This window comes from Brassica napus, chromosome C7 (genome assembly GCF_020379485.1).
Source record: "Brassica napus cultivar Da-Ae chromosome C7, Da-Ae, whole genome shotgun sequence".
Lineage (NCBI taxonomy): Eukaryota > Viridiplantae > Streptophyta > Magnoliopsida > Brassicales > Brassicaceae > Brassica > Brassica napus.
In genome coordinates this window covers 37,553,917-37,580,077 of record NC_063450.1, presented here as the reverse complement: position 1 = coordinate 37,580,077, position 26,161 = coordinate 37,553,917, and the positions used below count along the sequence as shown (strand labels likewise).

The 26,161-nt window shown below is 43.4% G+C and overlaps 2 protein-coding genes and 2 non-coding genes across 4 annotated transcripts; 2 read left to right on the top strand and 2 right to left on the bottom strand.

The window, feature by feature from the left end:
- Positions 1-7,930: 7,930 nt before the first annotated feature.
- LOC125590877 lies at positions 7,931-8,037 on the bottom strand. Its single transcript, XR_007326879.1, has one exon. It is a non-coding gene; the product is annotated as a small nucleolar RNA R71 (small nucleolar RNA).
- A 2,434-nt stretch (positions 8,038-10,471) lies between these two features.
- On the top strand, positions 10,472-13,508 carry LOC106408152. The gene is made up of 3 exons (XM_048762266.1): positions 10,472-10,915; positions 11,030-11,768; positions 12,080-13,508. Exons 1-3 carry the CDS (start codon positions 10,472-10,474, stop codon positions 12,979-12,981), a joined length of 2,085 nt encoding a protein of 694 aa, XP_048618223.1. The 3' UTR covers positions 12,982-13,508.
- Positions 13,509-18,801: 5,293 nt separating this feature from the next.
- LOC125590605 lies at positions 18,802-22,271 on the bottom strand. Its single transcript, XM_048764228.1, has 3 exons — positions 21,828-22,271; positions 20,973-21,713; positions 18,802-20,654 (listed from the first exon to the last, which is right to left on the bottom strand). The coding sequence occupies exons 1-3, from the start codon at positions 22,269-22,271 to the stop codon at positions 19,761-19,763; spliced, it is 2,079 nt and encodes a 692-aa protein (XP_048620185.1). The 3' UTR covers positions 18,802-19,760.
- A 2,434-nt stretch (positions 22,272-24,705) lies between these two features.
- LOC125590876 lies at positions 24,706-24,812 on the top strand. Its single transcript, XR_007326878.1, has one exon. It is a non-coding gene; the product is annotated as a small nucleolar RNA R71 (small nucleolar RNA).
- The last annotated feature ends 1,349 nt before the right edge of the window (positions 24,813-26,161 follow it).

Below are 26,161 nucleotides of genomic sequence, written 5' to 3'. Positions count from 1 at the left end.
CCTCCTTGGCCATGACAGGTAGCTGAATCGATCCGAGGGTCATCGATACTTCGCCAGAAAAGCCTGTGAGCGGTTTCGGAGTTGGAGTTACTTCTCCGAGTTCGATGCTCATCCGATTGAGAGTGTCACGGAAGATTACATTAACCGTGCTACCCGTGTCAATGAGTACTCTTCCGACTTCCAGGTCTCGTATGACAAGGTCTATGACGAGCGGATCGCAGTGAGGCTGATCAATCCCGCTGGCTTCCTCCTTTGTGAAGGTGATTGAGCAGTTCTGATCATCTTTGGTAGGAGACCATGTAGGCCAGTTTGCGCTCGACTCCGCCTTCCGCTGGTAAGCCGTGATGGCGGAGACCGTATCGTTGCAGAATTGCGATCCTCCGATGATCATGTTGACTCTACGACGATTGTTATCGTTCCCTTTGTCGTCTGGCCTCCTGCCGCATTTATCCCCAGATTGGTTTCTTTGGAGGGGATCTCTCCGCGGGAAGATTTCTGTCCGGCTTCGGGGGGCGATCGGTCTCAAGGATGAGATCTTTCACGCTGGTCACTTCCGAGAGTTCTCCGGCTAGTAGCTTCGCGGCCAGCCTTGCTCCCAAGACCTTGCAGTTAGTTGTGGAGTGTCCTCGGGACTGGTGGAACTCGCAGAAGGTGTTTTCATCATATCCTTGATTGCGAGTCCACGTATTCCCCGTGGTTCGGCCCTGGTTCGAGCTGATCGCGTAATTGTGGCTCCTTGGAGTTCTTCCCCCTCGTGATGGACATACTTGTCGTTACGAGGGTTCTTCTTCCTAGTTTTTGGGTCTACATCTTTTGAGGACGATCTCGCCGACTTATGCTTCTGCGATAAGATTTTTTGTTTCTTCCTCGATCATGATGTAGTCCGTCGCCTTGTGGAGGGCGTCTTGGATCGTCAGCAGTTTTTTGAGGGATATCCATTTTCTGAATTTCGACTTGTACCAGAGCGCCTCTCTGAGCGCATCGATAGCCACCTTGTCGCTTATCCCGCTGACCCTGGACATTACCAACTTGAACCGGCTGATGAACTCGCGGAGGGGTTCCTCTTCCCTCTGGGACAGACTCCAGAGATCGACATCGGAAGTTTCTCTATTTATGAACATAGAGTATTGCTTGAGAAATTCCGATAGAGTTTCGTTTGAGGTGCGCGAACCATTCGAGGGCTGCTCCTTCTAGATTCTCGACGAACAGGCGGCAGTAGCCGGTGTCTCTCTCGCCGTCCTTCAGCCTTGCTCTTCCCATCGTGATGTGGAAAGCCTGAAGGTGCGCTCTCGGATCTGTCGTACCATCATACTTCGGTACTTTGATTTTTCTTGGATCGGATACCCTCATATCTGAGATGCGAGCGGTGAAAGGGGTCTTCCGAGCCCCTTCCAGCAGTCTGTCAATATCGGGGGCCGCGCTCGTAGCGTTATGGATTTAAGATTTTACGGCTCTTACTTTTGCCGCCGTCTTGGTGATGTAGTCGCGAAGATCGCGTATATCCGACGTCTCGTTAGCAGGTTTCCGCGCTTGTCGGCGTTTACTGCGAGTGAAATCGGTTTGTTTTTCAGCCAGCTCTTCCTGTTCGTTCCAATAGAGGATTTCCTCCTCTTCTGTCATTGGTTTGTCGAACGGAGAGCTTTCCCAAGTGAATCGGCTTCTGGTCCTTCTTGGATGTCTGTCGGCGTCTTCAACAATATTGTTGGAGACATCGCTGGATCAAGGCGACTTGCTCGACTCCGTTGTCCTCCGAAGCCTTCGCGGGAGGCGGAGGGCTTTCGGAGTTTCCCCTTTCGACGGGAGACTTCTCGCTAGGGTTTTGACCCAAAGGTCGTTCCTGGGCGGCTCCAGGCCTGTTGAGTGGGGTCGCAAAGTCGAGTCTTTTCCCGCGGACTTTAGTGGTTCAACGGGGGCGGATTGCTCGAGTCCTTGCCGTTAAAGTTTCAACTTGTTTGGTCAAGGTGCTCACGAGCTTATCCTGTTCTTCCGACCTTTTTTTGTAGGTGACGAACATCTTTTTAAACTCCTCGAGCGCCGCGGCGTTGGCTGGTGCGTTGGCCGCGGATACGTCCGCTGCGGGAGTATGGAGACCAGTGCCGCTGCCTCCGTTAAGAGGAGTCTGCACGTTATCCGTGTCGTCAGTTGACATGTCTGGTTGAGCGTGATGTGGTTGAGAGTTAGATTGATCCGTACCACCCCCCCTCCTTCTAGCGCCAAACTGTGGGAACTGAAATTCGCACTGTCGATTTCTGTTTAAATAAGGAAAGTAGGAAAAACTTAATTTCCCAGAGGTCCTGATGTATCGAGTTTTAACCCGATTATCTAACTGCAAGTGCACAGTAAAGTACGCAGTAGTAATGCGGGATCGAATCCACAGGGACCAATGATCACACGTAGAGTTGCAGACAAGTTAATAGCTACAGCGAACGAATATATATTTTTGATGGTTTTTATTTAATTTTCTTTAGTGTCACAAAACATAAACAAGCTGTAAAAAGATGATTTAAACGATTTGAAAACTATTTTAAAGCAAACGTTGGGCATTGGGAATTCTCAGGGATTTCTTTTTAATCAAAATACAATTAATGGCAGACACATGGATATATTAAGAACCGTCTAGAACTCAAACACGATATTAGAATTAACCTACTTCCGTAGCGCTAATTCTCTATGTTATAGAAATCTCCACACTAACTTCCGCTGAATTTCAATTTCTAAACAAGCATTAAGAACAGGTTCAATATGTTCACAAAGCGCAATAACATCAACTTCCGAGGGTTAAGGACACTTTGCTCATCTAAAGCATTTTCGGAAGTTCAAACAATCACTTTCGGTGCATCAAAAAATCTGATATCATGAACTAAGTGATCAATTCAGTTCAAGCAGTAAGAAATCCATTAGATGAAGAACCAAAACGTAATCCCTTAGTCTACACACGTTTTATGAATCAAAACATCAAGAAATCCCCTATGAGAACCCTTGAACCCAACTAGATGACTACTCACACATAACTAAGTAAGAACAACACGATTTTGATGAAGGAAACATGATAAGATTGTATTAAAACAGAGTAAAGGTTCAGAAGATCTTCTCCAAATGGTTTTGAGATGAACTCCTTTACAAATCTTCACAAATCACACAAAACAAGTTACAAAACTCTCAAATCTCTCTCAAGAACTTGTAAATCTCCTTCTTGGTCGTCTCTAATCTCTTCTGAGTCCCAAAAGTCCTCTCTCCTCGTCCATTATTGAAGGGAGTGGGTAAAAAGGAGTGAAAAGCTCATTGGTGCGTGTGGAGCCCGTAGAGCGTGGGATCGGTCGATCCTCAGTGGTCGGATCGGTCGATCTAGTGCATGAAACCGTACGGCTTTTCTTCTTAGCTCTGGATCGGTCGATCCACAGACAATGGATCGGTCGATCTATGTCATGTGCGATCAATACTTCTCATTCGGTCCATTGTTCGGTCCATCTTGCTTCTGAATAAATCCCGAATGCGTTCTTTTCTTGCAAGCTATCTAGTAACCTGCATATTACACTTAAGAACACCAAAACGCATCAAATAGACCAAAACATTAATTAAAACCGACCATTTAATTGCTCCAAAACGAGTTTAGAACCGTTAAAATCACGGAATATCAACTCCCCCAGACTTGAATCTTTGCTTGTCCTCAAGTAAAGAGGATCAAAATTTGGGAGCTCGCTAACCCTCAGTAGACCTTACCTTGTGATTTCGCTAACCACTTAAATCAGAAACTGTCAAGGCATTCATTCCAAATCCCCACCAAGACCGCGCAAACCTTTCCATATTTCAGACCTGCAAGTCTCAGTTTCAAGTAATCAACTCTTTACATTCATTAAAAAGGGCGTGACCTTTCCACCAAAGATATCTCCATCAGGTATAACGGGCTCGGTGTTTGGGAGGCTGTCTTAGTGTTTAATTAGGTGAGGCTCAAGTGTTTGTGGGTATCAGCGATAACAAAAAATGCAAAACATTATGCAAAATCGCTGGAGAAACCGAGTATATTGATAACCACGTTTTCGAACTGCTCAAGTCTCAAATGATCAAAACCCAACAAATCTCAAACTCTAACCCCAAATTTAAACAACGCATCATCTCTGGTACAAAAAATAAAAATAAATGTCTAAATCAAATCTACTGAATGAGATATAAACATGAACTCTCTTTTTTTTTTTTTAGAATCGACCGATTACTTGCAAATGTTTTGTGGTGATCAATCGATTCATATCTGATTTATTTATTTATTTATTTTTATTTTTTTTTGATATTTCAGAACGAAAACTTATACAAACCGAAATCGAATATATACACTGCGATGCAATCACACACTTTCAACACCCAATTTTTCTATTTACACCTCTAGACACACAGGTCTGTGTCTAACCACCTAAATGTTCCGATCCTACCTAAGCAGTCGGATGAACCATGTCTACACTAATCTCTCCATTGTTTTTGCACATGTATGCACATATGATCAGTGTGTAAGAATGCATGGAGATGAAATAAAAGGGTAAGGTGTAGGTGTGGTACCAAACTATTGATGAGTCTGGCCATTCAGGATTATTAAAGAGTGGTAAAATGTGGTAAAGAAAATCCTGAATGTGTATATGGTGTACCGTTTCCTGATGTTGATTCCTGGTCAAAAGAAATTAAATTCATTAATGGTCAAAAATAGTTGAGTCGATTACAATTCACCAAGACTTGATAAAAGATTTAAGGAGAGGTTGTTTGGTCAAGTGGTTCCTCGGTTTGTCTGCGCTAACAGTCCTGAAAAATGGCCAATATGAAATGTAATGCACAACACACAAGGAAATAGTCTAATAATCATCACAGGGTCTGATAAAAATGCGTAGAGAGTTTTTAAAACACAAGCAAATCCGATAAACTAAGAAAATGAAAGAAATAATGCAATATGGTACATAAGTAGCATCCTTGGTGGCTTCGCCCGGGTATATTAAGAACCGTCTAGAACTCAAACACGACATAGAGAATTAGCGCTACGGAAGTAGGTTAATTCTAATATCGTGTTTGAGTTCTAGACGGTTCTTAATATATCCCTGTGTCTGCCATTAATTGTATTTTGATTAAAAAGAAATCCCTGAGAATTTCCAATGCCCAACGTTTGCTTTAAAATAGTTTTCAAATCGTTTAAATCATCTTTTTACAGCTTGTTTATGTTCTTAATATATCCCCGGCAACGGCGCCAAAAACTTGATGTATCGAGTTTTAACCCGATTATCTAACTGCAAGTGCACAGTAAAGTACGCAGTAGTAATGCGGGATCGAATCCACAGGGACCGATGATCACACGTAGAGTTGCAGACAAGTTAATAGCTACAGCGAACGAATATATATTTTTGATGGTTTTTATTTAATTTTCTTTAGTGTCACAAAACATAAACAAGCTGTAAAAAGATGATTTAAACGATTTGAAAACTATTTTAAAGCAAACGTTGGGCATTGGGAATTCTCAGGGATTTCTTTTTAATCAAAATACAATTAATGGCAGACACAGGGATATATTAAGAACCGTCTAGAACTCAAACACGATATTAGAATTAACCTACTTCCGTAGTGCTAATTCTCTATGTTATAGAAATCTCCACACTAACTTCCGCTGAGTTTCAATTTCTAAACAAGCATTAAGAACAGGTTCAATATGTTCACAAAGCGCAATAACATCAACTTCCGAGGGTTAAGGACACTTTGCTCATCTAAAGCATTTTCGGAAGTTCAAACAATCACTTTCGGTGCATCAAACAATCTGATATCATGAACTAAGTGATCAATTCAGTTCAAGCAGTAAGAAATCCATTAGATGAAGAACCAATTAAATGGTTCTAAACTCGTTTTGGAGCAATTAAATGGTCGGTTTTAATTAATGTTTTGGTCTATTTGATGCGTTTTGGTGTTCTTAAGTGTAATATGCAGGTTACTAGATAGCTTGCAAGAAAAGAACGCATTCGGGATTTATTCAGAAGCAAGATGGACCGAACAATGGACCGAATGAGAAGTATTGATCGCACAGGACATAGATCGACCGATCCATTGTCTGTGGATCGACCGATCCAGAGCTAAGAAGAAAAGCCGTACGGTTTCATGCACTAGATCGACCGATCCGACCACTGAGGATCGACCGATCCCACGCTCTACGGGCTCCACACGCACCAATGAGCTTTTCACTCCTTTTTACCCACTCCCTTCAATAATGGACGAGGAGAGAGGACTTTTGGGACTCAGAAGAGATTAGAGACGACCAAGAAGGAGATTTACAAGTTCTTGAGAGAGATTTGAGAGTTTTGTAACTTGTTTTGTGTGATTTGTGAAGATTTGTAAAGGAGTTCATCTCAAAACCATTTGGAGAAGATCTTCTGAACCTTTACTCTGTTTTAATACAATCTTATCATGTTTTCTTCATCAAAATCGTGTTGTTCTTGCTTAGTTATGTGTGAGTAGTCATCTAGTTGGGTTTAAGGGTTCTCATAGGGGATTTCTTGATGTTTTGATTCATAAAACGTGTGTAGACTAAGGGATTACGTTTTGGTTCTTCATCTAATGGATTTCTTACTGCTTGAACTGAATTGATCACTTAGTTCATGATATCAGATTGTTTGATGCACCGAAAGTGATTGTTTGAACTTCCGAAAATACTTTAGATGAGCAAAGTGTCCTTAACCCTCGGAAGTTGATGTTATTGCGCTTTGTGAACATATTGAACCTGTTCTTAATGCTTGTTTAGAAATTGAAACTCAGCGGAAGTTAGTGTGGAGATTTCTATAACATAGAGAATTAGCGCTACGGAAGTAGGTTAATTCTAATATCGTGTTTGAGTTCTAGACGGTTCTTAATATATCCCTGTGTCTGCCATTAATTGTATCTTGATTAAAAAGAAATCCCTGAGAATTCCCAATGCCCAACGTTTGTTTTAAAATAGTTTTCAAATCGTTTAAATCATCTTTTTACAGCTTGTTTATGTTTTGTGACACTAAAGAAAATTAAATAAAAACCATCAAAAATATATTTTCGTTCGCTGTAGCCATTAACTTGTCTGCAACTCTACGTGTGATCATCGGTCCCTGTGGATTCGATCCCGCATTACTACTGCGTACTTTACTGTGCACTTGCAGTTAGGTAATCGGGTTAAAACTCGACACATCAAGTTTTTGGCGCCGTTGCCGGGGACCATTTGGTCACCCTAGAGTTAATGATCAGTTTAAGACTATAGCATTTTTATTTTGTCTAATGTTTCTGTCTTTCTCTTTCTGTTTGTGTTTTCAGGTGAATGAGCGGATTTCATACTAGAAGCAAAGGATCATCGAATTTAATACCTTTGGAGTTAGAGCTCGGCCGCCTAGAGAGACAAGTGAAAAAGAAAAGACTTGAGTCCGCTGAAGAGGTTGAAATGGCTGAACACCAAGAAGACCAGTTTCAGGACAACCCGCAAAATCCAATTCCTGTAGATGAACGAGAAGGCAACAATGCTGGTGATAATCAGCAGGCTGGTGTAGCTGCAAGACAACAGGCTGGAGACTATGGCATGCCTAGGATGACGCTTGCACATTATGATACACCAGATGCATTCTATGCCGATCGTTCTGGGATTCGCCCACCTCCCATTGAGAGAAGAGACTTTGAGATCAAGACTGGTCTCATTAATTTGGTGGAGAAAAATCCGTTTCATGGAAACCCGTCTGAGGACCCGATGTATCACTTGGAGCATTTTGAGCGAGTCTGTGACACCAGCAGACATAATGGAGTTCCTCAAGGCGCTTTGAAATGCAGGTTGTTCCCGTTTTCCTTAGCTGATAAAGCTATCAGATGGTTAAAGTCCATCCCTCCAGGATCTCTTACTACATGGGAAGAGACAAGAGCTGCTTTTCTACAGCATTTCTTCACCAAGTCAAGGTCCACATATCTGAGAAGCAGAATTGGAAGCTTTCAGCAGCTTGATTCAGAAAGCTTTCATGAGGCTTGGGAGCGTTTCAAGGAGTACACACAGGACTGCCCTCACCATGGTTACACTGATGTGAGCTTGCTGAACATTTTCTATAATGGAGTTCATGAAGAGAGTCAAGATGCCATGGACACAGCAAGTAATGGTGATTTCATGACCAAGACTGTTGAAGAAGCTTACACCTTGCTGAACAACCTGTCATCCAGCAAAGCAAACCGCAAGTCAAGGTTTGACACCAGCCAGAAGGGTGTTGGTTATGAATCCAAGAAGATAGATGAGCTGAATGCCAAGATTGAGATGCTTCTCAAGAGAGATCAGAAATCTGTGAAATTTGTGGAGGAGCAAGGCTATCGTTCCTCACAAGAAACTGTTGGTGATGATTCAGATGATATGCAAGCTGATGTGAACTACATTGGTGGTCAAGGAAACTACAACAGAGGCTACAATCAGAACCTTGGATGGAGTCAAAATCAGCAAAATAATCTGTCTTACCGGAGCAACAATGTGGAGAATCCACAACATCAGTCCTACCCTCAGGCAGGAAACAGGCAGAACCAGAATCAGAACCAGAGTGTGTTCAACCAAGGATATCAGAACAGAAATCAATATCAGGGGAACAACTCGGGCAACTCAGGATTTCAGCAAAGGCAGCAGTACAACAACTACCAGAATCAAGGGAATGCCTCTTCGTCACAGTCTTCTCAGGATAACGAAATTAAGAAGATGCTGCAAATGGTGCTAGAAGGTCAGAAGAATAGCACTGCAGAGATAAACACCAAGGTGGATAACATGTATGGAGAGCTTAATGGGAAGTTTGAAGCTTTGAACACCCATTTGAAAGTTTTGGAAAAGCAAGTTGCTCAAACCGCCTCCAGCAGCAGAACAGCACCTGGATTTCTACCAGGGAAGTCAGAGACGAATCCCAAGGAGTTTGTGAATGCTGTAACACTTAGGAGTGGAAAAACGATTGAGGGATCGAATAAGAAAGAGATCGACCGATCTCAGGAACAGATCGACCGATCCAAGGGGACGGAGATCGACCGATCCGGTCCATGTGGATCGACCGATCCCGTGTCAACGAAGCCAAATTCCTCTGAACCTGAAGAGGTGTATGTGGCGCCTCCTGCTTATGTTCCTAAGGCTCCATACCCATCCAGACCAAGGCAGAAGATCAAAGAACGTGAGTACGAGAAGCTAAAGAACCTTGTTGGGGAGTTACATGTGAGATTGCCATTCGTTGAAGCGGTGAAGATGGTACCTTCTCTTAAAAGGTACATGAAGGAGATTCTTACCGATAAGATGAGCCTAGAGCGTGGTGTGTTGATGCTCAATGAGGAATGTAGCGCAGTTCTACAAAATGTCATGCCTAAAAAGCGTGAAGATCCCGGAGCATTTGTTCTACCATGCCGCATTGGATCACTTACCTTTGAGAAGAGTCTCTGCGATCTGGGTTCAGGAGTGAGCCTAATGCCTTTCTCTGTCTCTGAGAGGCTAGGCATGACGAACTACAAACCTACAAGGATCTCCTTGGTCCTTGCTGACCGATCAGTGCGAAGACCAGTCGGTGTACTAGAAAACATCCCTGTTGGTGTTGGAAAGGGATATGTGCTTACCGATTTTGTAGTTCTGGAGCTGGAAGAGGAACCTAAAGATCCTCTCATTTTGGGCAGACCGTTTTTAGCTACTGCTGGAGCCATGATTGATGTACAGAATGGGCATATAGACTTACGTCTAGGAGACATGGCGATGAGATACAATGTGGAGAAGGTGCTGAAAAATCCGACTATTGATGGACAGACTTTCTGGGTTGATACATTGACTGAACTGGTGGAGGAAATGGATGAAGAGTTGCACACTGATGATCCTCTACAAGTCGCATTGACCCAAAGGGAGAGTGAGTTCGGGTTCATGAACCAAGAAGTGGTTGGATTTTCTGAGATTTTGGATTCAGCCTCACCGATTGAGAAGCATGTCGCCTATGTCAGCCTTGAAGACTCAGGCACCGATAAAACCGTCAAACCGTCATCCTCCCAACCAGATTGGAGTGAGGAGAATGCTCCAAAGGTGGAACTTAAAGCCCTCCCAGCTGGGCTGAGGTATGCATTCTTGGGACCGAATTCCACATATCCTGTTATTATTTGTGCTAACCTGAATAATGTGGAGACCGCTTTGCTTCTTTCAAAATTGCGAAAGTATAGAAAAGCATTGGGGTACTCTTTGGATGATATTACAGGTATTTCTCCAGATCTTTGCATGCACAAGATTCACTTGGAGGATGAGTCAAAGACGTCCATAGAGCACCAGCGAAGACTGAATCCCAAACTGATGGAAGTTGTGAAAAAGGAGATTCTAAAGCTGTTGAGTGCAGGGGTGATCTACCCAATTTCAGACAGCACTTGGGTGAGCCCGGTTCATGTGGTTCCTAAGAAGGGTGGCATCACTGTCATCACAAATGAGAAGGCTGAGCTGATTCCTACCAGAACAGTCACAGGGCATAGGATGTGCATTGACTACAGGAAGCTAAACTCAGCCACAAGGAAGGACCACTTCCCACTTCCTTTCATTGACCAGATGCTGGAAAGACTAGCCAACCACCCCTACTACTGTTTTCTCGATGGCTACTCCGGGTTCTTTCAGATACCCATTCATCCAGAGGACCAAGAGAAGACAACATTCACCTGTCCATACGGTACTTTTGCCTACAGGAGAATGCCCTTCGGATTGTGCAATGCTCCTGCCACTTTCCAGAGATGCATGATGTCGATCTTTACTGATCTTATTGAGGACATTATGGAGGTTTTTATGGACGATTTCTCAGTCTACGGTTCTTCATTTACCGACTGCCTTGCTAATCTGTGCAAGGTGCTGGAAAGATGTGAGGAGAAGAACTTGGTGCTAAATTGGGAGAAGTGCCATTTCATGGTGAAAGATGGCATTGTTTTGGGTCACAGGATATCAGAGCAGGGTATCGAGGTTGACAAAGCAAAGATTGAAGTTATGACCAGCCTACAGCCTCCTAGGACAGTGAGGGATATTCGGAGTTTTCTGGGACATGCCGGTTTTTACAGGAGGTTTATCAAAGACTTCTCTATGATAGCGAGGCCACTCACCCGTCTGCTGTGCAAAGAAGCGAAGTTTGTTTTTGATGCTGACTGCCTCGCTGCGTTTCAGATTCTCAAGAAGTCTCTAGTCAGTGCTCCCATTGTGCAGCCACCAGATTGGGACTTGCCATTTGAAATAATGTGTGACGCAAGTGATTACGCGATTGGAGCTGTTTTGGGGCAGAGAAAAGACAAGAAACTCCATGTGATCTATTATGCCAGCCGAACGCTTGATGATGCTCAAATCAAGTATGCTACCACTGAGAAGGAGTTGCTGGCAGTAGTTTATGCTTTCGAGAAGTTCAGGTCCTATTTGGTGGGCTCGAAAGTAATTGTGCACACAGATCATGCAGCCTTGAAGTACCTGATGACGAAAAAAGATGCTAAACCGAGACTCTTAAGGTGGATCTTACTGCTACAGGAGTTTGATATTGAGATCAGAGACAAGAGAGGAGCAGAAAATGGAGTGGCAGATCATCTTTCCCGAATGAGAGTGGAAGCTGAAACACCACTGGATGATACATTACCCGAGGAGAATGTCTATGTGATCACCTTGCTGGAGGATGAGTATTTGGATCAGGCTGATTGCTGTGTCATGAGACAAATTCAGGATGATCTCCCATGGTTTGCAGACTTTGCAAACTACCTATGTGCTGGAATTGAACCACCGAACCTGAAGGGGTATGAGAGGAAAAGTTCATGAGAGATGTGAACCACTACTACTGGGATGATCCCTTCCTCTACAAGAGATGCTCAGATGGTTTATTCAGGAGATGTGTTCTGGAGAATGAGATGCAAGGGATTCTTTTCCACTGCCACAGTTCAGAATACGCAGGCCATTTTGCAACATTCAAGACGGTTTCTAAGGTCCTGCAGGCTGGTTACTGGTGGCCTACACTTTTCAGAGACGCCCATGAGTTTGTCTCAAAGTGTGATGCATGTCAGCGGAAGGGCAACATCAGTAAGAGAAATGAGATGCCCCAAAATTTCATCCTTGAAGTTGAAGTTTTTGATGTATGGGGAATTGATTTTATGGGCCCTTTCCCATCTTCTTATGGAAATGAGTACATCCTGGTTGCGGTTGATTATGTCTCCAAGTGGGTGGAAGCAGTAGCCAGCAAGACAAATGACTCTAGTGTTGTCAAGAAAATGTTCAAGACAGTCATTTTTCCAAGATTCGGGATCCCGAGAGTGGTTATTAGTGATGGAGGCTCTCACTTCATCAACAAGACGTTCGATAAACTGCTGAAGAAACATGGAGTAAAGCATAAGGTAGCTACACCTTATCATCCTCAGACAAGTGGGCAGGTTGAAATATCGAACCGAGAAATCAAGGGGATTTTGGAGAAGGCTGTAGGCAAAACAAGGAAAGACTGGGCTGTGAAGCTTGATGACGCCTTATGGGCGTATAGAACCGCCTACAAGACTCCCTTGGGCACCACTCCTTTTAATCTGGTCTATGGAAAGTCTTGTCACCTACCTGTGGAATTGGAGTACAGTGGTTTTTGGGCAACGAAGTTGATGAACTTCGACATTAAAACCGCTGCAGAAAGGAGGATGGTTCAGTTGAACGAGCTGGACGAGATTCGGTTGAACGCCTATGAGAACACCAAAATCTACAAGGAAAGAACTAAGGCGTGGCATGACAGAAAGATAATCCCGAGAGACTTCGCTGCTGGAGACAAAGTCCTTCTGTTCAACTCTAGACTCAAGCTATTTCCTGGAAAGCTTAAGTCTCGTTGGTCCGGACCTTTCACCATCACAGAGGTTAGACCTTATGGAGCTGTTGTCTTGGAAGAGAATGGGAGGAAGTTCACAGTCAATGGCCAGAGGCTAAAACCTTACTTCACAGATGCAAAACCCGAAGAAGGAACCAACATTCCTTTATCGGAACCTGATCTCGCCTAAGGACAACAAAATAGTCAGGCTCGCGACTTTAAACAAGCGCTGAGTGGGAGGCAACCCACATGGTTTGATTTTCTTTCTCTTTTGTGATTATGTTTTCTTGTGTGAATTGATTTTTGGTTGTGTTTTTAGATGATTTTCAGGCATGTATCACGATCAGGCAGAGATCGATCGATCCAACAGAAACAGAACGGGCGATCCATGTAAGAGATCGGTCGATCCGGGTGAGGTAGAGCGGTCGATTCAGGAGAAGATCGGTCGATCCGAATCGTATGGATCGGACGATCTAAGGTAAGTATTGCCCGGTTTGATTTCACTTAATTTAAACCGGAAAACACCCATAAAACACCCAACTCGCGAAAATATCGATCAAAACACATAATATTTCATCTTCCTCTCCTCTCAAACTCTCTCAAACCTCTCAAGAACACCAAATTCGATTTCCATCATCTCTCATCCGATTTTTGTAATTCTTGGTGCTAAACTCATTAGTTTTTCAAGCTCTATCCGTTCCGTTTCTACCATCAGTTTTCATCAAGACACAGGTATGACTCTCTAATTTTGGAATCTAAAATCGCCCTAGGGTTTGATGTTGGGGAATCTCCGAATTCTAAATAGAATGGCATCTAGGATGGTTTATTTGTGATGATTATACTCATGGGTTACCTTGATTGCCAATTTCGTGGGTTGAATTGAGATTTTAGAGAAATAATTTCCAATGGTCATAATGTTGATAAAAGTTCAAATTAAAACTGAAATTCGAATTGTTTGAATGAAATACTTGAATATCCATGATGATTAACACTTTGCAGCATGATTTCTTTAAGCATTTATGAATTTGGAACTGAAAAATAAAAATTTTATTTTTGGAGTTTAATTGAAAAACGAAAATTGGAATGGAGTGTGATGTGTTATCTTGAGTTTTGAGAAGAGATGTGTGCTAAATATTTACATGTTTAGGGGATTGATCAGAATTGATTTTATAAGAGTGTTTTTCTATTTGTCTCTTACTTGGGTTTTGATGAATTAATTTTGCAGATAATGCCTAAGAGACAGAAGAAGAAGGGTGAGCGTGGGAGTTCCTCGGTACAGACTGCTAGGCTCAGCACAAAGGGCAATTTCAGAAAGACGGATAGGTCTCATCCTGCGAATCGAGAGATAACCCAGCAGTGGGATATACATGATGATGATTTCTACGAGCAGATGAAGGGAGTGGAAATATGTCCGTCGCGCTTCGCTCACAGAGACACTACAGATGCATTGGGGATAACCGAGGATATTAAAGCCTTGTTCGAGAAGATTGGCCTGGGGTACATCTTCGATCTCCACTGTGATTGCTATGCTGATTTGACCAGGCAGTTCCTCGCATCAGCCCGCCTCTACCATCCTGACGAGGACAACCCGGTAGCTGATAAGGCGATGTTCTCCTTCATTGTGAACAGGCAGTTCCACTCCATGACCATCTTTCAGCTGTGCGACGTCTTTGGGTTCGAGAAAGGACGTCAATCTTGTGTTCCTGACTTCCCGGAACACAATGATTTCTGGAAATTCATCACTTCAGGAAACTTCATCTCTAGAGAGGCCAAGCAAGCTAGAATTCGTAGCCCTGTTCTGCGATATGCAGTGAGAGTGATCAGCAGTGTTATCTATGGGAAGACAGAACCCGCTGCAGTGACAAAAGATGAGCTAGCTCTTCTGTTCATCGGGGCTGGACACCTATGGCCTCAGGGCGCAGACATTACCTATGTTAGCGGGAAGGACATAAACATAGGAGCTGTGATCGCGGAGAAGCTTGCGTACTTCAAAGTTTCAGACACGAAGAGATGTGGGTTTGGAGCGGTCATCGCACGGATCTTAAGGCAATGTGGAGTGTTTCTTCCACCTTTTGACAGAGTGGTGGATAAGAAGGGGAATCATCAGAACTTTTTCGACATGAGAGCACTCATTAGCAGCCACTACCTCACCGGCCCTTGGCGAGGTAGCATCGACAAGTCAGCCCCTCATATCTACCAGTTCCATGACCCACAAGGGAGAGAGCAATTTGTCAAACTACCCTATACCGCCATCACCGCGCTGACTGATCCAGGTGCTCTCATATTTCTACCACCGCCTGCATTTCTCTGCGCCAGACCCGCGACACTGAAGAAGAAAGGAGTCGCATCATCATCGACACACCAGCAGGCACCACATGATGATATAGAGGAGGAGCCTGAAGATGAGGAAAGTCTTTTCCCCACGGATTTCACTCCGTATATGCTGCCACCAGCACCTCCCGCTACTGCATCCGCTGCTGAGATCAACGCTTGGTCCATCAAGAGCCATCAAACCAACAACTCCATACTGCTGAAGATGTGGAAGGGAATCTGCAACATTAAGAAGGGATGCGCATCACAGCCAGCTGTTTCTGGAGATAGCGATGACGACTCAAGCGCTCACGACACCGCTGCTGGACCTGAGGCAGCGGAGGACTCTGATGATGATGGAGCATTGGAGAGGCGCTCGAAGAGGCGCACTGACCGCAACGCCTGATCGGTAATCTCTCTTGGAATTATTTTCACACCGAGACGGTGTGAAGTAAGTCTGGGGGAGGATGCTACTTATGTACCATATTGCATTATTTCTTTCATTTTCTTAGTTTATCGGATTTGCTTGTGTTTTAAAAACTCTCTACGCATTTTTATCAGACCCTGTGATGATTATTAGACTATTTCCTTGTGTGTTGTGCATTACATTTCATATTGGCCATTTTTCAGGACTGTTAGCGCAGACAAACCGAGGAACCACTTGACCAAACAACCTCTCCTTAAATCTTTTATCAAGTCTCGGTGAATTGTAATCGACTCAACTATTTTTGACCATTAATGAATTTAATTTCTTTTGACCAGGAATCAACATCAGGAAACGGTACACCATATACACATTCAGGATTTTCTTTACCACATTTTACCACTCTTTAATAATCCTGAATGGCCAGACTCATCAATAGTTTGGTACCACACCTACACCTTACCCTTTTATTTCATCTCAATGCATTCTTACACACTGATCATATGTGCATACATGTGCAAAAACAATGGAGAGATTAGGGTAGACATGGTTCATCCGACTGCTTAGGTAGGATCGGAACATTTAGGTGGTTAGACACGGACCTGTGTGTCAACATTTAGGTGGTTAGACACGGACCTGTGTGTCTAGAGGTGTAAATAGAAAAATTGGGTGTTGAAAGTGTGTGATTGCATCGCAGTGTATATATTCGATTTCGGTTTGTATAAGTTTTCGTTCTGAAATATCAAAACAAAAAAAAAAAAAAAAAAATCAGATATGAATCGATTGATCACCACAAAACATTTGCAAGTAATCGGTCGATTCTAAAAAAAAAAAAAGAGAGTTCATGTTTATATCTCATTCAGTAGGATCATTAACTCTTGTTTTTTTTTTTTTAGAATCGACCGATTACTTGCAAATGTTTTGTGGTGATCAATCGATTCATATCTGATTTATTTATTTATTTTTTTATTTATTTTTTTTTTTTTTATATTTCAGAACGAAAACTTATACAAACCGAAATCGAATATATACACTGCGATGCAATCACACACTTTCAACACCCAATTTTTCAATTTACACCTCTAGACACACAGGTCCGTGTCTAACCACCTAAATGTTCCGATCCTACCTAAGCAGTCGGATGAACCATGTCTACACTAATCTCTCCATTGTTTTTGCACATGTATGCACATATGATTAGTGTGTAAGAATGCATGGAGATGAAATAAAAGGGTAAGGTGTAGGTGTGGTACCAAACTATTGATGAGTCTGGCCATTCAGGATTATTAAAGAGTGGTAAAATGTGGTAAAGAAAATCCTGAATGTGTATATGGTGTACCGTTTCCTGATGTTGATTCCTGGTCAAAAGAAATTAAATTCATTAATGGTCAAAAATAGTTGAGTCGATTACAATTCACCGAGACTTGATAAAAGATTTAAGGAGAGGTTGTTTGGTCAAGTGGTTCCTCGGTTTGTCTGCGCTAACAGTCCTGAAAAATGGCCAATATGAAATGTAATGCACAACACACAAGGAAATAGTCTAATAATCATCACAGGGTCTGATAAAAATGCGTAGAGAGTTTTTAAAACACAAGCAAATCCGATAAACTAAGAAAATGAAAGAAATAATGCAATATGGTACATATGTAGCATCCTCCCCCAGACTTACTTCACACCGTCTCGGTGTGAAAATAATTCCAAGAGAGATTACCGATCAGGCGTTGCGGTCAGTACGCCTCTTCGAGCGCCTCTCCAATGCTCCATCATCATCAGAGTCCTCCGCTGCCTCAGGTCCAGCAGCGGTGTCGTGAGCGCTTGAGTCGTCATCGCTATCTCCAGAAACAGCTGGTTGTGATGCGCATCCCTTCTTAATGTTGCAGATTCCCTTCCACATCTTCAGCAGTATGGAGTTGTTGGTTTGGTGGCTCTTGATGGACCAAGCGTTGATCTCAGCAGCGGATGCAGTAGCGGGAGGTGCTGGTGGCAGCATATACGGAGTGAAATCCGTGGGGAAAAGACTTTCCTCATCTTCAGGCTCCTCCTCTATATCATCATGTGGTGCCTGCTGGTGTGTCGATGATGATGCGACTCCTTTCTTCTTCAGTGTCGCGGGTCTGGCGCAGAGAAATGCAGGCGGTGGTAGAAATATGAGAGCACCTGGATCAGTCAGCGCGGTGATGGCGGTATAGGGTAGTTTGACAAATTGCTCTCTCCCTTGTGGGTCATGGAACTGGTAGATATGAGGGGCTGACTTGTCGATGCTACCTCGCCAAGGGCCGGTGAGGTAGTGGCTGCTAATGAGTGCTCTCATGTCGAAAAAGTTCTGATGATTCCCCTTCTTATCCACCACTCTGTCAAAAGGTGGAAGAAACACTCCACATTGCCTTAAGATCCGTGCGATGACCGCTCCAAACCCACATCTCTTCGTGTCTGAAACTTTGAAGTACGCAAGCTTCTCCGCGATCACAGCTCCTATGTTTATGTCCTTCCCGCTAACATAGGTAATGTCTGCGCCCTGAGGCCATAGGTGTCCAGCCCCGATGAACAGAAGAGCTAGCTCATCTTTTGTCACTGCAGCGGGTTCTGTCTTCCCATAGATAACACTGCTGATCACTCTCACTGCATATCGCAGAACAGGGCTACGAATTCTAGCTTGCTTGGCCTCTCTAGAGATGAAGTTTCCTGAAGTGATGAATTTCCAGAAATCATTGTGTTCCGGGAAGTCAGGAACACAAGATTGACGTCCTTTCTCGAACCCAAAGACGTCGCACAGCTGAAAGATGGTCATGGAGTGGAACTGCCTGTTCACAATGAAGGAGAACATCGCCTTATCAGCTACCGGGTTGTCCTCGTCAGGATGGTAGAGGCGGGCTGATGCGAGGAACTGCCTGGTCAAATCAGCATAGCAATCACAGTGGAGATCGAAGATGTACCCCAGGCCAATCTTCTCGAACAAGGCTTCAATATCCTCGGTTATCCCCAATGCATCTGTAGTGTCTCTGTGAGCGAAGCGCGACGGACATATTTCCACTCCCCTCATCTGCTCGTAGAAATCATCATCATGTATATCCCACTGCTGGGTTATCTCTCGATTCGCAGGATGAGACCTATCCGTCTTTCTGAAATTGCCCTTTGTGCTGAGCCTAGCAGTCTGTACCGAGGAACTCCCACGCTCACCCTTCTTCTTCTGTCTCTTAGGCATTATCTGCAAAATTAATTCATCAAAACCCAAGTAAGAGACAAATAGAAAAACACTCTTATAAAATCATTCTGATCAATCCCCTAAACATGTAAATATTTAGCACACATCTCTTCTCAAAACTCAAGATAACACATCACACTCCATTCCAATTTTCGTTTTTCAATTAAACTCCAAAATTAAAATTTTTATTTTTCAGTTCCAAATTCATAAATTCTTAAAGAAATCATGCTGCAAAGTGTTAATCATCATGGATATTCAAGTATTTCATTCAAACAATTAGAATTTCAGTTTTAATTTGAACTTTTATCAACATTATGACCATTGGAAATTATTTCTCTAAAATCTCAATTCAACCCACGAAATTGGCAATCAAGGTAACCCATGAGTATAATCATCACAAATAAACCATCCTAGATGCCATTCCATTTAGAATTCGGAGATTCCCCAACATCAAACCCTAGGGCGATTTTAGATTCCAAAATTAGAGAGTCATACCTGTGTCTTGATGAAAACTGATGGTAGAAACGAATAGAGCTTGAAAAACTAATGAGTTTAGCACCAAGAATTACAAAAATCGGATGAGAGATGATGGAAATCGAATTTGGTGTTCTTGAGAGGTTTGAGAGAGTTTGAGAGGAGAGGAAGATGAAATATTATGTGTTTTGATCGATATTTTCGCGAGTTGGGTGTTTTATGGGTGTTTTCCGGTTTAAATTAAGTGAAATCAAACCGGGCAATACTTACCTTAGATCGACCGATCCATACGAGTCGGATCGACCGATCTTCTCCTGAAATCGACCGCTCTACCTCACCCGGATCGACCGATCTCTTACATGGATCGCCCGTTCTGTTTCTGTTGGATCGATCGATCTCTGCCTGATCGTGATACATGCCTGAAAATCATCTAAAAACACAACCAAAAATCAATTCACACAAGAAAACATAATCACAAAAGAGAAAGAAAATCAAACCATGTGGGTTGCCTCCCACTCAGCGCTTGTTTAAAGTCGCGAGCCTGACTATTTTGTTGTCCTTAGGCGAGATCAGGTTCCGATAAAGGAATGTTGGTTCCTTCTTCGGGTTTTGCATCTGTGAAGTAAGGTTTTAGCCTCTGGCCATTGACTGTGAACTTCCTCCCATTCTCTTCCAAGACAACAGCTCCATAAGGTCTAACCTCTGTGATGGTGAAAGGTCCGGACCAACGAGACTTAAGCTTTCCAGGAAATAGCTTGAGTCTAGAGTTGAACAGAAGGACTTTGTCTCCAGCAGCGAAGTCTCTCGGGATTATCTTTCTGTCATGCCACGCCTTATTTCTTTCCTTGTAGATTTTGGTGTTCTCATAGGCGTTCAACCGAATCTCGTCCAGCTCGTTCAACTGAACCATCCTCCTTTCTGCAGCGGTTTTAATGTCGAAGTTCATCAACTTCGTTGCCCAAAAACCACTGTACTCCAATTCCACAGGTAGGTGACAAGACTTTCCATAGACCAGATTAAAAGGAGTGGTGCCCAAGGGAGTCTTGTAGGCGGTTCTATACGCCCATAAGGCGTCATCAAGCTTCACAGCCCAGTCTTTCCTTGTTTTGCCTACAGCCTTCTCCAAAATCCCCTTGATTTCTCGGTTCGATATTTCAACCTGCCCACTTGTCTGAGGATGATAAGGTGTAGCTACCTTATGCTTTACTCCATGTTTCTTCAGCAGTTTATCGAACGTCTTGTTGATGAAGTGAGAGCCTCCATCACTAATAACCACTCTCGGGATCCCGAATCTTGGAAAAATGACTGTCTTGAACATTTTCTTGACAACACTAGAGTCATTTGTCTTGCTGGCTACTGCTTCCACCCACTTGGAGACATAATCAACCGCAACCAGGATGTACTCATTTCCATAAGAAGATGGGAAAGGGCCCATAAAATCAATTCCCCATACATCAAAAACTTCAACTTCAAGGATGAAATTTTGGGGCATCTCATTTCTCTTACTGATGTTGCCCTTCCGCTGACATGCATCACACTTTGAGACAAACTCATGGGCGTCTCTGAAAAGTGTAGGCCACCAGTAACCAGCCTGCAGGACCTTAGAAACCGTCTTGAATGTTGCAAAATGGCCTGCGTATTCTGAACTGTGGCAGTGGAAAAGAATCCCTTGCATCTCATTCTCCAGAACACATCTCCTGAATAAACCATCTGAGCATCTCTTGTAGAGGAAGGGATCATCCCAGTAGTAGTGGTTCACATCTCTCATGAACTTTTTCCTCTCATACCCCTTCAGGTTCGGTGGTTCAATTCCAGCACATAGGTAGTTTGCAAAGTCTGCAAACCATGGTAGATCATCCTGAATTTGTCTCATGACACAGCAATCAGCCTGATCCAAATACTCATCCTCCAGCAAGGTGATCACATAGACATTCTCCTCGGGTAATGTATCATCCAGTGGTGTTTCAGCTTCCACTCTCATTCGCGAAAGATGATCTGCCACTCCATTTTCTGCTCCTCTCTTGTCTCTGATCTCAATATCAAACTCCTGTAGCAGTAAGATCCACCTTAAGAGTCTCGGTTTAGCATCTTTTTTCGTCATCAGGTACTTCAAGGCTGCATGATCTGTGTGCACAATTACTTTCGAGCCCACCAAATAGGACCTGAACTTCTCGAAAGCATAAACTACTGCCAGCAACTCCTTCTCAGTGGTAGCATACTTGATTTGAGCATCATCAAGCGTTCGGCTGGCATAATAGATCACATGGAGTTTCTTGTCTTTTCTCTGCCCCAAAACAGCTCCAATCGCGTAATCACTTGCGTCACACATTATTTCAAATGGCAAGTCCCAATCTGGTGGCTGCACAATGGGAGCACTGACTAGAGACTTCTTGAGAATCTGAAACGCAGCGAGGCAGTCAGCATCAAAAACAAACTTCGCTTCTTTGCACAGCAGACGGGTGAGTGGCCTCGCTATCATAGAGAAGTCTTTGATAAACCTCCTGTAAAAACCGGCATGTCCCAGAAAACTCCGAATATCCCTCACTGTCCTAGGAGGCTGTAGGCTGGTCATAACTTCAATCTTTGCTTTGTCAACCTCGATACCCTGCTCTGATATCCTGTGACCCAAAACAATGCCATCTTTCACCATGAAATGGCATTTCTCCCAATTTAGCACCAAGTTCTTCTCCTCACATCTTTCCAGCACCTTGCACAGATTAGCAAGGCAGTCGGTAAATGAAGAACCGTAGACTGAGAAATCGTCCATAAAAACCTCCATAATGTCCTCAATAAGATCAGTAAAGATCGACATCATGCATCTCTGGAAAGTGGCAGGAGCATTGCACAATCCGAAGGGCATTCTCCTGTAGGCAAAAGTACCGTATGGACAGGTGAATGTTGTCTTCTCTTGGTCCTCTGGATGAATGGGTATCTGAAAGAACCCGGAGTAGCCATCGAGAAAACAGTAGTAGGGGTGGTTGGCTAGTCTTTCCAGCATCTGGTCAATGAAAGGAAGTGGGAAGTGGTCTTTCCTTGTGGCTGAGTTTAGCTTCCTGTAGTCAATGCACATCCTATGCCCTGTGACTGTTCTGGTAGGAATCAGCTCAGCCTTCTCATTTGTGATGACAGTGATGCCACCCTTCTTAGGAACCACATGAACCGGGCTCACCCAAGTGCTGTCTGAAATTGGGTAGATCACCCCTGCACTCAACAGCTTTAGAATCTCCTTTTTCACAACTTCCATCAGTTTGGGATTCAGTCTTCGCTGGTGCTCTATGGACGTCTTTGACTCATCCTCCAAGTGAATCTTGTGCATGCAAAGATCTGGAGAAATACCTGTAATATCATCCAAAGAGTACCCCAATGCTTTTCTATACTTTCGCAATTTTGAAAGAAGCAAAGCGGTCTCCACATTATTCAGGTTAGCACAAATAATAACAGGATATGTGGAATTCGGTCCCAAGAATGCATACCTCAGCCCAGCTGGGAGGGCTTTAAGTTCCACCTTTGGAGCATTCTCCTCACTCCAATCTGGTTGGGAGGATGACGGTTTGACGGTTTTATCGGTGCCTGAGTCTTCAAGGCTGACATAGGCGACATGCTTCTCAATCGGTGAGGCTGAATCCAAAATCTCAGAAAATCCAACCACTTCTTGGTTCATGAACCCGAACTCACTCTCCCTTTGGGTCAATGCGACTTGTAGAGGATCATCAGTGTGCAACTCTTCATCCATTTCCTCCACCAGTTCAGTCAATGTATCAACCCAGAAAGTCTGTCCATCAATAGTCGGATTTTTCAGCACCTTCTCCACATTGTATCTCATCGCCATGTCTCCTAGACGTAAGTCTATATGCCCATTCTGTACATCAATCATGGCTCCAGCAGTAGCTAAAAACGGTCTGCCCAAAATGAGAGGATCTTTAGGTTCCTCTTCCAGCTCCAGAACTACAAAATCGGTAAGCACATATCCCTTTCCAACACCAACAGGGATGTTTTCTAGTACACCGACTGGTCTTCGCACTGATCGGTCAGCAAGGACCAAGGAGATCCTTGTAGGTTTGTAGTTCGTCATGCCTAGCCTCTCAGAGACAGAGAAAGGCATTAGGCTCACTCCTGAACCCAGATCGCAGAGACTCTTCTCAAAGGTAAGTGATCCAATGCGGCATGGTAGAACAAATGCTCCGGGATCTTCACGCTTTTTAGGCATGACATTTTGTAGAACTGCGCTACATTCCTCATTGAGCATCAACACACCACGCTCTAGGCTCATCTTATCGGTAAGAATCTCCTTCATGTACCTTTTAAGAGAAGGTACCATCTTCACTGCTTCAACGAATGGCAATCTCACATGTAACTCCCCAACAAGGTTCTTTAGCTTCTCGTACTCACGTTCTTTGATCTTCTGCCTTGGTCTGGATGGGTATGGAGCCTTAGGAACATAAGCAGGAGGCGCCACATACACCTCTTCAGGTTCAGAGGAATTTGGCTTCGTTGACACGGGATCGGTCGATCCACATGGACCAGATCGGTCGATCTCAGTCCCCTTGGATCGGTCGATCTGTTCCTGAGATCGGTCGATCTCTTTCTTATTCGATCCCTCAATCTTTTTTCCACTCCTAAGTGTTACAGCATTCACAAACTCCTTGGGATTCGTCTCTGACTTCCCTGGTAGAAATCCAGGTGCTGTTCTGCTGCTGGAGGCGGTTTGGGCAACTTGCTTTTCCAAAACTTTCAAATGGGTGTTCAAAGCTTCAAACTTCCCATTAAGCTCTCCATACATGTTATCCACCTTGGTGTTTATCTCTGCAGTGCTATTCTTCTGACCTTCTAGCACCATTTGCAGCATCTTCTTAATTTCGTTATCCTGAGAAGACTGTGACGAAGAGGCATTCCCTTGATTCTGGTAATTGTTGTACTGCTGCCTTTGCTGAAATCCTGAGTTGCCCGAGTTGTTCCCCTGATATTGATTTCTGTTCTGATATCCTTGGTTGAACACACTCTGGTTCTGATTCTGGTTTTGCCTGTTTCCTGCCTGAGGGTAGGACTGATGTTGTGGATTCTCCACATTGTTGCTCCGGTAAGACAGATTATTTTGCTGATTTTGACTCCATCCAAGGTTCTGATTGTAGCCTCTGTTGTAGTTTCCTTGACCACCAATGTAGTTCACATCAGCTTGCATATCATCTGAATCATCACCAACAGTTTCTTGTGAGGAACGATAGCCTTGCTCCTCCACAAATTTCACAGATTTCTGATCTCTCTTGAGAAGCATCTCAATCTTGGCATTCAGCTCATCTATCTTCTTGGATTCATAACCAACACCCTTCTGGCTGGTGTCAAACCTTGACTTGCGGTTTGCTTTGCTGGATGACAGGTTGTTCAGCAAGGTGTAAGCTTCTTCAACAGTCTTGGTCATGAAATCACCATTACTTGCTGTGTCCATGGCATCTTGACTCTCTTCATGAACTCCATTATAGAAAATGTTCAGCAAGCTCACATCAGTGTAACCATGGTGAGGGCAGTCCTGTGTGTACTCCTTGAAACGCTCCCAAGCCTCATGAAAGCTTTCTGAATCAAGCTGCTGAAAGCTTCCAATTCTGCTTCTCAGATATGTGGACCTCGACTTGGTGAAGAAATGCTGTAGAAAAGCAGCTCTTGTCTCTTCCCATGTAGTAAGAGATCCTGGAGGGATGGACTTTAACCATCTGATAGCTTTATCAGCTAAGGAAAACGGGAACAACCTGCATTTCAAAGCGCCTTGAGGAACTCCATTATGTCTGCTGGTGTCACAGACTCGCTCAAAATGCTCCAAGTGATACATCGGGTCCTCAGACGGGTTTCCATGAAACGGATTTTTCTCCACCAAATTAATGAGACCAGTCTTGATCTCAAAGTCTCTTCTCTCAATGGGAGGTGGGCGAATCCCAGAACGATCGGCATAGAATGCATCTGGTGTATCATAATGTGCAAGCGTCATCCTAGGCATGCCATAGTCTCCAGCCTGTTGTCTTGCAGCTACACCAGCCTGCTGATTATCACCAGCATTGTTGCCTTCTCGTTCATCTACAGGAATTGGATTTTGCGGGTTGTCCTGAAACTGGTCTTCTTGGTGTTCAGCCATTTCAACCTCTTCAGCGGACTCAAGTCTTTTCTTTTTCACTTGTCTCTCTAGGCGGCCGAGCTCTAACTCCAAAGGTATTAAATTCGATGATCCTTTGCTTCTAGTATGAAATCCGCTCATTCACCTGAAAACACAAACAGAAAGAGAAAGACAGAAACATTAGATAAAATAAAAATGCTATAGTCTTAAACTGATCATTAACTCTAGGGTGACCAAATGGTCCCCGGCAACGGCGCCAAAAACTTGATGTATCGAGTTTTAACCCGATTATCTAACTGCAAGTGCACAGTAAAGTACGCAGTAGTAATGCGGGATCGAATCCACAGGGACCGATGATCACACGTAGAGTTGCAGACAAGTTAATAGCTACAGTGAACGAATATATATTTTTGATGGTTTTTATTTAATTTTCTTTAGTGTCACAAAACATAAACAAGCTGTAAAAAGATGATTTAAACGATTTGAAAACTATTTTAAAGCAAACGTTGGGCATTGGGAATTCTCAGGGATTTCTTTTTAATCAAAATACAATTAATGGCAGACACAGGGATATATTAAGAACCGTCTAGAACTCAAACACGATATTAGAATTAACCTACTTCTGTAGCGCTAATTCTCTATGTTATAGAAATCTCCACACTAACTTCCGCTGAGTTTCAATTTCTAAACAAGCATTAAGAACATGTTCAATATGTTCACAAAGCGCAATAACATCAACTTCCGAGGGTTAAGGACACTTTGCTCATCTAAAGCATTTTCGGAAGTTCAAACAATCACTTTCGGTGCATCAAACAATCTGATATCATGAACTAAGTGATCAATTCAGTTCAAGCAGTAAG